At 41.6% G+C, this 14470-nt stretch overlaps 1 protein-coding gene across 6 annotated transcripts in view; it reads left to right on the top strand.

The window, feature by feature from the left end:
• The window catches only part of FAM135A (family with sequence similarity 135 member A), a 151261-nt gene that overhangs the window by 111660 nt on the left and 25131 nt on the right, over positions 1–14470 (top strand). For all 6 annotated transcript variants that reach the window (XM_034766221.1, XM_034766223.1, XM_034766219.1 and 3 more), the window contains 2 exons: positions 8082–8173; positions 9432–9529. In XM_034766221.1, coding sequence (XP_034622112.1) covers positions 8082–8173; positions 9432–9529 — 190 coding nt within the window. The remainder of the gene's footprint in view (positions 1–8081; positions 8174–9431; positions 9530–14470) is intronic.

Here is a 14470-nt window from a genome sequence, read left to right as displayed (position 1 = left end):
TGCATAATAAATTTGATCATTTAAATGGGGCAGCAGAGTACCCTTTTTTTTTTTAATCCTACAATATTTTTACTATATGGTGAACCTCAAACCAAAAAAGAGAAATATCAGTACCTTTAGTGCTCTCTTCCCTGGCAAAATTCAGATGTATAATTCACCACTAGAGCAGATCTACTGATGGTAGCAACTGTGGAAGCCGTAGTGTAGCCAGAATGTGGGTATTTTTATCCCTAGGTCATCAACCCACCCAGGGATTTTCATCAGATCCTTATGTCCCTCTTGTAGTACTACAGGAATGTTAGTCTTATCTTCCAATATCAATAACTGGTTGAAAAATTGTATTCAAAGAGAGGTTATCAATGGTTTGCTGTCAAACTGGGAGGACATAGTTAGTGCAATCCTGTACGAGTCTGTCCCGGGTGTGGTACTCTTCAACATTTTCATTAATGGTTTGGATAATGGATTGGAGAGAGTACTTGTAAAATTTGCAGATGACACCAAGCTGGGAAGGGTTGCAAGTGCTTTCTGGAACAGCCTTCCAAGGGGAGCAGTGGGGGCAAAAGACATATCTGGCTTCAAAACTAAGCTTGATAAGTTTATGGAGGGGATGGTATGATGGGATAGCCTAATTTTGGCAATTAATTGATCTTTGACTATTAGCAGTAAATATGCTCATGGCCTGTGATGGGATGTTAGATGGGGTGGGATCTGAGTTACTACAGAGAATTCTTTCCTGGGTGTCTGGCTGGTGAGTCTTGCCCGCATGCTCAGGGCTTAGCTGATCCCCATATTTGGGGTCGGGAAAGAATTTTCCTCCAGGGCAGATTGGCAGAGGCCCTGGGGTTTTTTGCCTTCCTCTGCAGCGTGGGGCATGGGTCACTTGCTGGAGGATTCTCTGCACCTTGAAGTCTTTAAACCATGATTTGAGGACTTCAGTAGCTCAGACATAGGTTAGGGTTTATTACAGGAGTGGGTGGGTGAGATTCTGTGGCCTGCGTCGTGCAGGAGGTCAGACTAGATGATCATAATGGTCCCTTCTGACCTTAAAGTCTATGACTCTATGACAAGATTAGGATTCAAAAGGACCTCAATAAATTAGAGTAGTAGTCTGAAAACAATAAGGTGAAATTCACTAAAGACCAGTGCAGAGCACTACGCTTAGGAAAGAAATATCAAACACTAAATGTGGAATAATGGGCTAGGCAGTAGTTCTGCAGAAAAGGATCTGGGAGTTATCGAGGATCAGAAATTGAATATGAGCAAATAACATCATGCAGTTGCAAAAAATGCTTACTTAATTCTGGGGAGTAGTAACAGGAATGTTGTATAAGAGTATGTCTTCACTACCTGCCATATCGGCAGGTAGCAATCGATTTATCCAGGATCGATATATCGTGTCTCGTTAAGACGCAATATATCAATCCCCGAATGCGCTCCCCGTCGACTCTGAAATTCCACCAGAGCGAGCAGCGGTAGCGCAGTCGACGGGGGAGCTGTGGCCGTCGATCCCGCGCTGTGTGGACCCCAGGTAATTCGATCCAAGATACTTCGACTTCAGCTACACTATTCGCGTAGCTGAAGTTGCGTATCTTGGATTGATCCCCCCACCCCCACCCCCCCAGTGTAGACCAGTCCCAAGACAGGAGGTAATTGTCCTGCTCTGTTCTGCACTAGTGGTGCCTCAGCTGGAGTCTGTGTCCAGATCTGGGTGCCACACTTTAGGAAAGATGTGAACAGATTGGAGAGAGTCCAGGGGAGATCAACAAAAAATGATAAAAGGTTTAGAAAATCTGACCTATGAGGAAAGATTAAGAAACTAGGCATGTTTAGTCTTGAGAAAAGAAGACTGAGGCGGCATTTTCAAATGTGTTAAGGGCTGTTATAAAGAGGATGTGATCCATTGTTCTTTATGCCCACTGAAGGTAGGAAAAGAAGTATGGTAATCAGCTTAATCTGCAGCAAGGGAGCTTTGGGTTAGTTATTAGGAAAAAGTTTCTAACTATAAGGATAGTTAAGTATTGGAATAGACTAGTAAGAGAAGTTTTTTGGACTCCCCATTATTGGAGGTTTTTAAGAATAGATTAGACAGATATCTGTCAGGGATGGTCTAGATATACTTGCTCATGCCTTAATGCAGGGGGAAGGACTCTGAAGACCTCTCAAGGTCGCTTCCAGCCCAACATATCTGTAATTCTTCAAGTGATTGCACTTGTGCATTTTGTTCTTGGTGTCTGTGTGCCCACAAACAGCTGTCAGAAAACTTTTTCCCTCGGTGATACTTGTTGGGCAGCTTAAGCACCGTCTGCTGTTGTGTGCCACTGCGTATAGGTATAAAGGGCAGAGCTGCCCTCGGCCTCCCTCATGATGGTCATTGGAGGAACCCCTGTTCATTGCCAAAACAATTGGGTCTCTGCTCTGTATATATGGTATAGTTGTAGTTTAGTACTTGTTATAGTTAGAAAGTGTTAGTTGTTTTGTTTAAAAAAAAACAAAATATTATATGTGTGTGTGTATATATATATATGTGTTCTGCTGCTGGCACTGAGGCATGCCCCGGTTGCTGGGCTTTAAGCCATGAGCCTCCTGCTCAAAACCTATGCTGGTGTACGACCCACACTGTAGTTGTCTTAAATGTGAGGGAGGAGCAAATACTGTGGTGCCAGATTTGCCAGGAATTCAAGCCTAGGACAACAAAGAATAAGGAGGCTAGGCTGAAGTTGCTGCTGATGGAGGTGGTGCTCAGACCATCCTCGGAGCTATCCTGGTCCAACCTGGTGTCAAGTGTTTAACTTCAGTTAGAAGTGCACCTCCACAACTGTCGGAGTCCTGGGACTCTTTCACCTGTGCCTCGGAAGAAGTATAAATCTTCCAAAGAATATCTGACCAGGGGAAGACCTCTACCCTCCAAGCATGGAAAGAGGGGTGAGAGGCAGTCTAGTAGAGTGCAACTGAAATTTAAGCACGCCTCCTCTAAATCAGTGTCTAATTCAGCACAATTGGCTGTGTGCTGGAGAAGACACCGTCGAGTCCAGTGCTAAAAGTGTCAATATCAGCGGCATTGCAGCAGACAAATACGATCTCAGTGCCAACTACCCCAGAGGCCTTGGCAGCAGCAAGGAATTTACTCTGCCTCTGAGTACTGGTATCACTGGTGGTTCAGGAGTCGCATCCTTCAGGACTACTGAAACATCTGACACCAACGCCAGCAATACAGCATGCAGTACTACACCAGCTGCTTATTTCCCAGATAGTCAGCTCATCAGTACTGTCCTAAGGGGAAGCCAGCAATGATTGCGACTCTCTGCCCATCGCCAAGTTTTCTGCACCAGTCCCCGGCATCGACTGGAGCAGCACCTCCATGATTGGAGGAAGGGGAAGCCTCTTCATCTGACTCAAAAGTGGCATCTTATATCTCTCAGCCTCAGAGCAGGATCTACCGGTCCCCACCTAGATCTCCTTCTCCACATTCCATCATCTGGGAACATGGCCAGGAGGTCACTGGAGTCTGGCTCCTTATCATTGGCCATTTTAGAACCCATGGGGGTTCCCCGCACTTCTACATCCTCTTCTTGTCAAGCCTACTCTGTGCCCTAATCCAGGTGGGTTAGTCCTTGCACCAAGCTGATCCATCTCAAGTGTCTGGGCCTAGTACTGAGAGTCAAGAAGAGGCGCTTAGAAAGCCGAGGCGCAGCCTGCGGAAGTTCAGTTACTTCCAGTCTTGGCTTCATGTTCATCCTCTCTGGAGAAGTTTGTTTCCTTGGAGGCAACTTCACACCTTACTGATGATTGCAAGACCTACCAGGAATTGTTAAAGAGTGTGACTTTAGACTTGGGCATTCAGATCGAGGAGGTCAGGGAGTCCTCTCATCACCTGATTGACATTTTATCAGTGACAGGTCCACCTAGTGTGCTACTGACAATCAATGAGGTGATATTAGAGCCTATAAAGATACTATGGCAGACCCCATCTTCATTGTCTTGCACTTCAAAGCATGCAGAGCAAAAGTGCTGTGTGTCCTCCCAAGGGTTTGACTATCTTTTATTCCCACCCATCTCCAGAATCGCTAGTTGTTACAGCGGCTAATGGGAGTGCGCATCAGGCTCACCCCCTTCTTCCCCCCCTTCCTCCCCATCAAAAGAGGCAAAGAAACTGAACTTGTTTGGCATGAAGTTTTATTTTGAGTGGGGAATTGCAGCTTTGAATTGCCAACCAACAGGCTCTGCTGGGGCATTATGATTTTAATTTATGGGGCTCCATGGAGAAGTTCAAAGAGCTGCTCCCTGAGAACAGAGGCAGACTAGTAATGAGAACTTTGGTGCAGGCTGGCCTGGAAGTGGCAGACTCAGCAGCTAGGACCATGGCTTCTGCAGTTGCCATTCGGAGAGCCTCATGGTTGCAGTTTTTTGGTCTCCCCTGTGAAATGCAGAATACTATTTAGGACTTGCCTTTTGAGGGTCCTTCTTTGTTCTCAGATCAGACAGACAGGAAGCTCCATGGGCTTAAGGACTGAAGTGCTACTTTGAAGTCCATGGGTTTGTACAGTCTTGCCCCAATCAGAAAGCACTATCATCCTCAGTAGATGCACCATTTTCCCACTCCAATCCTCATCTGTTCCGTCAGAGAAGTCCAGAAGTTATAGGTGCCGGCCTCACCCTTATGCTGCTTCAGCTCCAGCTCTGGGCCCTTCTAGATACCTGGTAAGTGTCAGCAGCAATTTTGATGGGCTAGTCGGGGACCTCATATTTCCAGACCCTGTTCCTGCTACATTTGCAAACAGTCTGTCCCACTGCCACAGTGCTTGGTCCTGAATTACTTTGGACCACTGGGTCTTGAGCACTGTGGAAGTGGGATATACCCTTCAATTTATGTCTATCCCTCCCTCCCCCTCTTCAGGGACTACTCTCACAGGGAGCTCCTCCTCCAGAAGGTACAATCTCTCCTTCAGTTTGGGGCCATAGAGGAGGTTCCACGCTGCCACAGAGAAAAGGGGTTTTATTCCCCGTTTCCTGATCCTGAAAGCAAAGGGGGGGGGGTCTCTGATCAATTTTAGACTGCATCAACCCAACAGATTCTTAAAGATAAAGTTTTGCATGGTCACTCTAGCTTCTGTTGTCCTTTTCCTGGACCCTAGAGACTGGTATGCTGCTCTCGACTTAAAAGATACCTAATTCCATGTGGCAACCAACCAAGCTCACAGGAAGTACCTCAGATTTCTGGTGAATCAAAATCATCATTAGTTCACTGTACTACCATTTGATCTGTCAGCAGCTCTCAGGATCTTTACAAAAGTTATTGCAGTAGTAGTTGCCTTCCACAGAAGATCAGGAGTCCAAGTTTATCCCTATCTGAACAACTGGCTTGTCGAGGGCTGATCCAGACTGCAGGTGTGGTTCAGTGTATCTCTGATGTAGTCAACATTCACTGCTTTGGGACTGCTAGTCAATGCAGAGAAGTTTCCTCTGAGGTCCCCGACTGGCACATCCCTGTTCAGAGAATAGAGTTTATGGGGGCTGTACTAGACTTGAATCAAGCCAGAACTTTTCTTCTGAAATCGAAGTATCAGGTAATTTGATCAGTTATTATAGATCTCAAAGCTCAACAAATCACAAAAGTACAAAACTGTTGGCGGCTCCTGGGACATACATGGTTCAATACACCAGACTGCCCCATAGAATTCTTCAGGTTTGGCTAGTCTCAGTGTACTCACCGAGCTGTCTCAATTTAGACACAGTGATGAGGATAACCTCTCATGTCCCTGCCTCCCTTGATTGGCTGGACTTGTGCCGCCTTCTTGTGATGTCTTGCTGCCTGGACCCATGTCATTCCAAGGACCATAGCATCCTCTTCAGGACAGAGCCTTCCAGCTGTGCAACACTCTGTGCTCCCCCCCCCCCTTCTGGGGGAATGTACTGCAGTCCAAGTGTCCAGCCACGTCCTCAGTGGGGATGAGGGGAGGACCTGGGCCTGCCCACTACTCCAGGTCCCAGACCAGGGACCCTGTAGATGGTAGCCACACGCTGTGTCCCCTCCAGCTTCTCAGTCTACTTCTCTGGGCCACTTCCCTGCAGCTCCAGCACCTTCTTCATCTTTATCTCAGGATCTCAGCATGCCAGTCTTAGCAGTCAGCTAGGAGTTCTCTCTCTGTCTCTCCTGATCCTGCCCAGCACTGCTCTGTCCAAGGTGCTAGCTTTCTTCCTCCTACAAGGCAGCCTGTTCTCCCTCCTTAAGCTCCAGGGAGCAACTAACTGCATGTGCCTTGCCCTTCAGCTCTTTTCATATGGGCCTGCCAGGCTCTGATTGGCTGCTCATCACAGCCCCTCTCCTATTGGCTGCTTTCCCCACAGCCTCCCCACCCCTTACAGGCCAGTGTGGGGCAGACGCCCCCTCACACTCCCAAAATCATGATCACCTACTCCACCAGAGCCTGCAATTTCTCCATTTAATTGTATAGATGCTCCATGGCTAGACATTAGAGAGCAGTTTTGCTCAAAAGAAGTTCAAGAGATCCTGCTAAATAGTAGAAAGCCTTTTACTAGGACTACTTATCTCTCTAAGTGGAGATTTTTTTCCAACAGGTCTCTCCATTACAGAGTATCTCCTTCCCATTCCTCCATTTAACACCTATTAGATTACTTATTGGACCTGAAACCATCAAGGTTAAGCTGTTAGTTTTCTGTCAAGGTACATCTGGCAGCTGTTTCAACTTTCCACCCTAAAATGAATAACTGATCTGTTTTTTTTTTTTTTCTAATGACATGTCCATAAGGTTTTTGAAAGATCTAGTCAAACTGTATCATCAGGTGCAAGACCCCGTTCTCCCAGGAGGTCTAAACTTAGTGTTGTCAAGATTTATGGGTCCCCATCTGAGCCTTTGGCTACTTACTCTCTACTACCTCTATCAATGAAGGTGGCATTTTTGGTTGCCATCACCTCAGCCACAAGAGAAGAACAGCTGTGTGCCTTAATGTCTGGGCCTCCCTATATGATCTTTTTAAGGACAAAGTTTACCTGCATCCTCATCTGAAGTTTGTCACAAAGGTGGTGTCCTCTTTCCATATCAACCAGTCAATGTACTTACCCGTATTCTGCCCACAGCCACATTTGAGTAGGGAAGAGGAATGTATGCACATTAGGACTAGTGACAATGGTAGAGTTGGACAAGTTCTACAATCTTTATTGAAATAGACTCTGAGTTTCATGGCTTGTGAGTCATCAAGAGTGGAATGCATATGTGTAATGACTCAAAGAAGAAAAAAGTTATTAACCTGTTTAAATAACTGTTGTTCTTCGAGATGTGTTACACATATCCATTCCACAAACCGCCCTCCTACCCTTCTACTTTGAAGTTCCAGCAAAAAGAAACTAGGGAGACCTGGGGGCAGCTCTGACTTTTATACGTGTACACAGTGGTGCACAGCAGCAGAGGCTCTCGAGTCACCCAAAGGGTACCACAGAAGAAAAAAGTTTCCAACGGCAGGGCACGCAGACACCAAGAGTAGAATGGACGTGTACAACACATCTTGAAGAACAACAGTTACTGAACAGGTCAGTAATCTCTTTTTCTATAATCCATTTTGCCTTTCTACTTTACTAATCCTTATGTAGTGCTACTTCTAACTGGTCCCTTACTCCTCTCTCCCATCCCTCAAATTCTCTAATCCTCCTTTACTCCTCCCCCAGACTGAGTTCATTTAATTGAATTTTATCAAAATTAGTACATTGTTGTACTTTTTGCTTAACATCCAGGGAATGTAAAATATTATATACGTAGTCACCAAAACTTAACTACTTAAGTCCTGGGTTTTCCAAAATGACTGAGCTTTGTGTCATTTCTGTAGATTGTGATTGTATCATTGTGTTTGGTTTTGCTACTACAGCATCAGAGGGCTTAATTAGTTTTAATTTTGATATGGTAAAATATAAAACTTGCATTAGTTTGCTGGCAAGTGCCAGTGCTGCAATTGTCTGTCTGTCCATTTTGTCTGTTTTGTTTCTAAATTAGTATATTTACCTTGTTAAATAGCAAGATAACTTTTGTCATAGCAAACCTTTTAACCTTTTTTGTTTGTTTGTTTTAAAGGTAATAGTGCAGATCTAAGATTAGTGAAGACTTACATTGAGCTTGGACTACCTGGAGGACGAATAGATTTTCTTATGTCTGAGAGGAACCAGGTATTTGTAAACAACAAAAGGATTTTCATACAATAAATGAAATTGTATACATTTTTTAAAAATAATGTTTTCTTAGTTACCATTATTATTGTATTGTATAGACCCTGATCCTGCAGAAGTATCCATATATACAGACTGCTTAGCCGTTTCAGATAACTATTGTAATTAGGGAGACTCAGTGGTCATAAAATGGTCCATGCAAGTGAATCCCATGGCAGAATCTGAGGTTTAATTTTATTATACACTAAAGCAGTTGTACAAACTGGCATGACCTTGAAATTAAATATATATTATAATTTATACTTATTATATAAATTAATACAACTCTACAGCGCATTCAGAGTTATAGTAATGTAATCTGGAATCCTCTCTTCTTCTCAGCATAATAACCAATTAAGTCTAGAACACACCTAATTTTTCCCCATCCTAGCTGACAAGAGTGAGGCCCAGGATGGGAAGAAAGAAGAGCTAATGTTTCATGGACCAGAATCTGAGAACCACAAAATAGCCAGCCTTTCTTTTCTTTTCTTTTGGTCATTGCATTGCAATATTGGCATGATGATGATAAATCAGTAGCAATTACCAATCTTAAATTTATTTGATTTTTTTTTTTTAGAATAGTTTTCAAATTACTTTAGCTTGAAAAAAATATAGTTGACATTTTAATATTATTTGTATCCAATTACAATACATGTTCTAGAGATACTTCAGATAGCCAGTTATTAATGGATGTAAGGTGAAACAACTCGTTTGATCTCCGTCTACAGCCACTGTAACTTGTTGTTGTTAATTAGTGTAGAGAAGGAGCCGAAGATTGAAATAAGGGTTGTCTTTTCACACTTTGAAATAGGAGAGAGGTGCATATAGTAAATTCTACAGTTGCTTACTATAAATTGCCTCATATTATCATTTCAGATACAGTGTGGCTTAATCTGGGATATGTGGTTTGTCTTTTCTTTGTCCAGCTGATGAGAACTGTGCATATGTGATAGAGGTTAGACTAATGGTACTATTTAATATTAGTTTTGATGCTTTTTAGAGCAAAGTACTTCTAAAACTATGTACAGACAGTTTATTCCCTTCTTCCAAAAAAAACCCACCTGGGGGGTGCTGCAGTGTTGTGTTCTGATATCAAAGTTAGTAAGCATGTTTTTATAGGTAGGTTTAGTTGTTATATATTTGATGAATAAGAATTTATACTGAATGTAAAATAACTCTCTGTATTTGGAACATATGTAATTATTTTTCCTTGCTACAGAATGATACCTTTGCTGATTTTGACTCCATGACTGATCGCCTTTTAGATGAAATAATACAATATATTCAAATTTACAACCTAACAATTTCAAAAATCAGGTAATACCTATATTGTATATTACTTTATTGCTATAAAATATATAATACCCACTAGAAAGTACATGAGTTGTCCTAAATTGTCATGCAGTTACTTGATATTCAGGTACAAACGAGAAGGTTGGGGGGAAATGAAGGTAAGAGAAAATTAGATGATGTGGGCTTCTAAATGAAAAACAAACAAAAGAAGTTTAAATATACAATATTAAAGCTATAAATAGTATTATGGCTGCAGGTTACTGACTGTTTAAAAATGTAACAGTCTGCAACATCTTAAAAGGAAAATTTCTTCATCAGTAACTGAAAGTTCTCAGAATATAATATATTAACTTTTAGATATACACTGTGGGAATTATGTGATGGGCTCTGCAATCCTAGAACCATTTAAAGTATTTTAGTATTTAAAGTATTTAAAGACCATTTTAAGGTCTTATGGTAAGGATTTAGACAGCACTGCAAGCTGTTGCATTATAGGCATCGTGGGCTGATTGTAATGTATTCTGGGCCCTCCTGGATTATTGCCTTCAGTAACCTGTCTGAAAACATCAAGGAGGAGATATGTCATGAGGAGGATCTTATTTCCTAGATGGACGCCATACCATACCATCAATCCTTGTTAACTGACAATACTCATGGAGGCACCAGTTGCCAGCTCCATATTTAAAGTTGTATTGTGGTTTGCACTTTAAGAAAGAATTCATGCTTTTTATTATGAATTCACAATTCAGAACTAATGTTTTAGGCTCTCTGCAAACTCAGACAGACATTGCTGCATTGGTTACACTTGGGTCACTTTTTTCTACAGACAGCCCATTTATTTTGTACTATCTGCTATATCTAAGGTTAGCTGGCCTCTCCAATACTATAAGAGTTCATTTAGTGGTTATATTGGCTTCCCATTCCCAAGTTCAAAACTATAAGGTCTGTTCCCATCCAATGGTGTCTTAGGTGTACTAATCCTTTTAAAAACTTATCTCCTTCATGGTGTTTGCATTTGGTACAAGCTGCTTTAATGAAACCACCGTTTTAGTCATTAGTCACGTATTCTCTGCATCATCTCTATGAGGACTCCATTTCCAGTTGCTGTTTCTTTGGCCTGCAAAATGGGGGGAAATTCAGACTTGAATGTCAGGTTCACTTTATAGAGCTTTTTATAGAGACATGGTATCAGTTCAGTCTCACCCTAGTTTTATTTCTAAAATTGTCTTTGATTTCCACATTAATCAAACAACTTGTTTACCTATATATTTTCTAAAACCCCACATGAATGATGTGAAAGAAGTCTACATTCCTTACTTGTTGCTGCATCATTGTCTTTTTATTTAAACAAAACCTTCAGAGTTTTATCCAGATTGTTCGAGGTCTATGCCGGAAGAGTTATTTCCGGTTGCATTACTTTCTCTTATTGGAATGCTAAATGTAATCCTTCTGGTCTGATAAAAGTTCACTCTACTGGAGCTCAGACTACTTCTGTGACTTCTCTTAAAAATACTCCTAGTGTAGAGATTTCTTAAGGCTGCCACTTGGAGTTGAGTCCATACATTTACAAAGCACTTGATGTTTCATTTGGCAAGACAGTCCTTCAATCTTTACCTTTCTGAGACTCCAGTATCCCTTTTCCTGTATGGTTCTACAGTTGGGAGTCCACAAAGGTGAAAAAAATATTTATAATAATTAAAAAAAAAAAAAGGGGGGGGGGGGGTTACTTCCCTTACAGTAAGTGATGTTCTTCGAAATAAGTAACTTTTTTTTTTTTTGGCAGCAACTTTGGGTATTCATTTCCTGAACATAGCTAGAAGTTGTGCTGGCTTATTTGTATGCTTCACGTAACATATCATAGGGGGAATGGGAACTGTCTCAAATCTTTATTATTCAGAAAGTCAGTAAATGCAAGGCTGTGTCGTCTTCTTCAAACACTCTACTGTTGTCTTAATGTGACTGCATAGAAGGTTACAGAGTTTTTTCCCTTACAACTTGAATTGAAAAACACAATCCTAACTCAGTGCCACTGCATTCTCTAGTAGAGACCTCAGAACTGCAGTAGGAAAAGTGATCTAAAATGATATAAAGATGTGTCAAACTCTGTGCTGGTAAGAAACGAAAATCCTGATTTTAACAAAATATCATCCCTTAAAATGTGAGGTGCTCTGTATAGAAATGCACAGTTAGGGAAGAGTGAAGGGGATTGACAAAGAGTCCTGTGGCACCTTATAGACTAACAAAAGTATTGGAGCATAAGCTTTCGTGGGTGAATACCCACTTCATCAGATGCATGCAAGGGGATTGATTGATTTAACTGTATGCACATCTATATCTTAAGATATTGGAATTTGCTTTAAGTTTAACCTTAACTCTGAATTTCCTGGGTTATGATTCTTGTTTTGAAGATAATTACTACATCCATGAAATTTTTTTAGACTAAATTACTTATAAGTATTCTCAGCCTTAACTCCATTTTAACATAGTTTTTGTTTAGGAATACAGTAGTAGAATGAGGAGGAAGGATGGTCTTGTGGTTCAGGCAGTAGACAGGAATTCAGGAGATCTGTGTTTAGTTCCTGGTTCTGCCTCAGACTTCCTGTGTGTCTTTGGGCAAGTCTCTTCATTTTTCGTACATTAGTTTCCCTCTCTTCCACGTTTTCTCTGTCTTGTCTATTTAGGCTATTAGCAAAGGTTAAAGAATATTTAGATAAGTTAGATGTATTCAAGTCCTGATTAAATTCATCCTAGGATACTTAGGGGACTAGCTGAAATAATCTCAGAACCATTAGCAATTATCTTTGAGAACTCCTAGGGGATAGGTGAGATCCCAGAAGACTAGAGAAGGCCAAACATAAAAAAAAAAAGAGGAACACAGAGGACCCTGGGAATGATAGGCTACTCAGCCTGTCAAGGCTGATTCCCCACTTTGGCACTTCGAGTGCAAAAGGTGGGGGCCCACAAGAATTTTAAATATTAATACTGGCCACTCCAGGCTGGTGTTAAACTCCCAAGGTCACAGCTTCTCTCTGACCTTGGATGGGTAGATGCTACCACCAACCTAGTGTAAACCCCCACTCCCCATTTTGAGAACCCAAGAAGGAACAGTTGGGAATTCCTTCCTATGAGGTACCCTCATGCCCTTTTACCCCCTCCCCCTCTCCCCGGGGAAGAGCTGAGGGGAAAAAACAAAGCTGTTGCCACCAGCTAATTAAACAACATTAGCTGGGGGGGGGGGGAGGGATAGCTCAGTGGTTTGAGCATTGGCCTGCTAAACCCAGGGTTGTGAGTTCAATCCTTGAGGGGGCCTCTTGGGGATCTGGGGCAAAATCAGTACTTGGTCCTGCTAGTGAAGGCAGGGGGCTGGACTCAATGACCTTTCAAGGTCCCTTCCAGTTCTAGGAGATGGGATATCTCCATTAATTTAATTTTAATTTAATTTAAAAACATATGCACAAACCTCTTAGGGACACACAAATCCAATCCTGTTATTAAAAAAGGTAAATGTTATTAAACCCCAAAACAAGAAAATACATTTGAAACTTAGGCTTTTTGCTAAATCTTAAAAAAAAAAAAAAAAAATTACAAAAATTAAGAATCAAGATAGCTAAGGTTTAACTTAAAGATTACAAGCAAAACAAAGTCATCTGGGGTTAGCACAAAGGGGTCCACAAGCCAATAAGAAATAAAAGAAATAACCCTAATCGTGTCTTCTTAGACATTCCCTGATTTACTTAGATATCTGGGGTTTCAGATAAGTAGGTTTGAGGGATGAATTAATGCTTTTTCATACCTGGTTTTAAAGCTGCTTACAAATTGCTGCTCTGTGTCTCCGCTCTCTGGAAAACAAAAACAACAGACTAAAGGGGAGTCTTGTTTCAATTTTAAAAAGTTCTAGCCTTCCCATTGGCTTTTTTGGTCAGGTGCCCACTCCCTTCTTTTTACCTATGGGCTTATTTTTTTATCCTTTACAGGTAAAGCGAGTAGAGAACAGCTACTAACAGGGATTGTATAGCTAGCTAACTGGCTGGCTGGGTGTCCATAAAAGGGAGCTATGCCCCCCCTTCATTTATCACACAGTCTAATTCCAATTCCTGGAAAGCTACTGGAACAAATTATGGAACAATCCATTTGTAAGCACCTGGAGGATAATAGGGTTATAAGGAATAGCCAACATGGATTTTTCAAGACGAAAACATGCCAAACCAACCTAATTTCCTACTTTGGCAGTGATAACGGCCTAGTGGATGTGGAGGAAGCAGTCAATGCGATATGTCTTGATTTTAGTAAAGCATTTGACACAGTCCCGTCAGGATTCCTTCCCCATTCTGAACTCTGGGGTACAGATGTGGGGACCCGCATGAAAGACCCCATAAGCTTATTTCTACCATCTTAGGTTAAAAACTTCCCCAAGGCACAAACCTTTCCTTGTCCTTGGATGGTATTTCTGCCACCATCAAGTGATTTAGACAAAGATTCAGGAAAAGGACCACTTGAAGTTCCTATTTCCGCAAAATATCCACCCTAGCCCCTTCACCCCCTTTCCTGTGGAGGCTTGAGAATAATATACCAACCAATTGCCTTTAATAAAAGTACAGACCAGACCCTTTATTTTTAGGACACTAAAATCAATAAAGTTCTTAAAAGAAAAACTTTATTATAAAGAAAAAAGTAAAAGAAGCACCTCTATAAAATCAGGATGGAAGGTAATTTTACAGGGTGATAAAAAGATTTAAAACACAGAGGATTCCCCTCTAGGCTCAACTTCAAAGTTACAAAAACAGGAATAACCCCCCCCCTCTTAGCATAGGGAAAATTCACAAGCTAAAACAAAAGATAATCTAACACATTTCCTTGCCTTTACTTACAATTTCTGTGTATTATTTCAAGGTATCTTTTCAAGAGACGATTTGCCTGCTTGGTCTCTCTCTATCCAGAGAGAACAACAAAGAGAGCACAAACCCT

The sequence above is a fragment of the Trachemys scripta genome, chromosome 3 (genome assembly GCF_013100865.1).
Source record: "Trachemys scripta elegans isolate TJP31775 chromosome 3, CAS_Tse_1.0, whole genome shotgun sequence".
Classification (NCBI taxonomy): domain Eukaryota; kingdom Metazoa; phylum Chordata; order Testudines; family Emydidae; genus Trachemys; species Trachemys scripta.
Note: the sequence above shows the minus strand (reverse complement) of the source record. Positions and strands in the feature narration are given on the sequence as shown.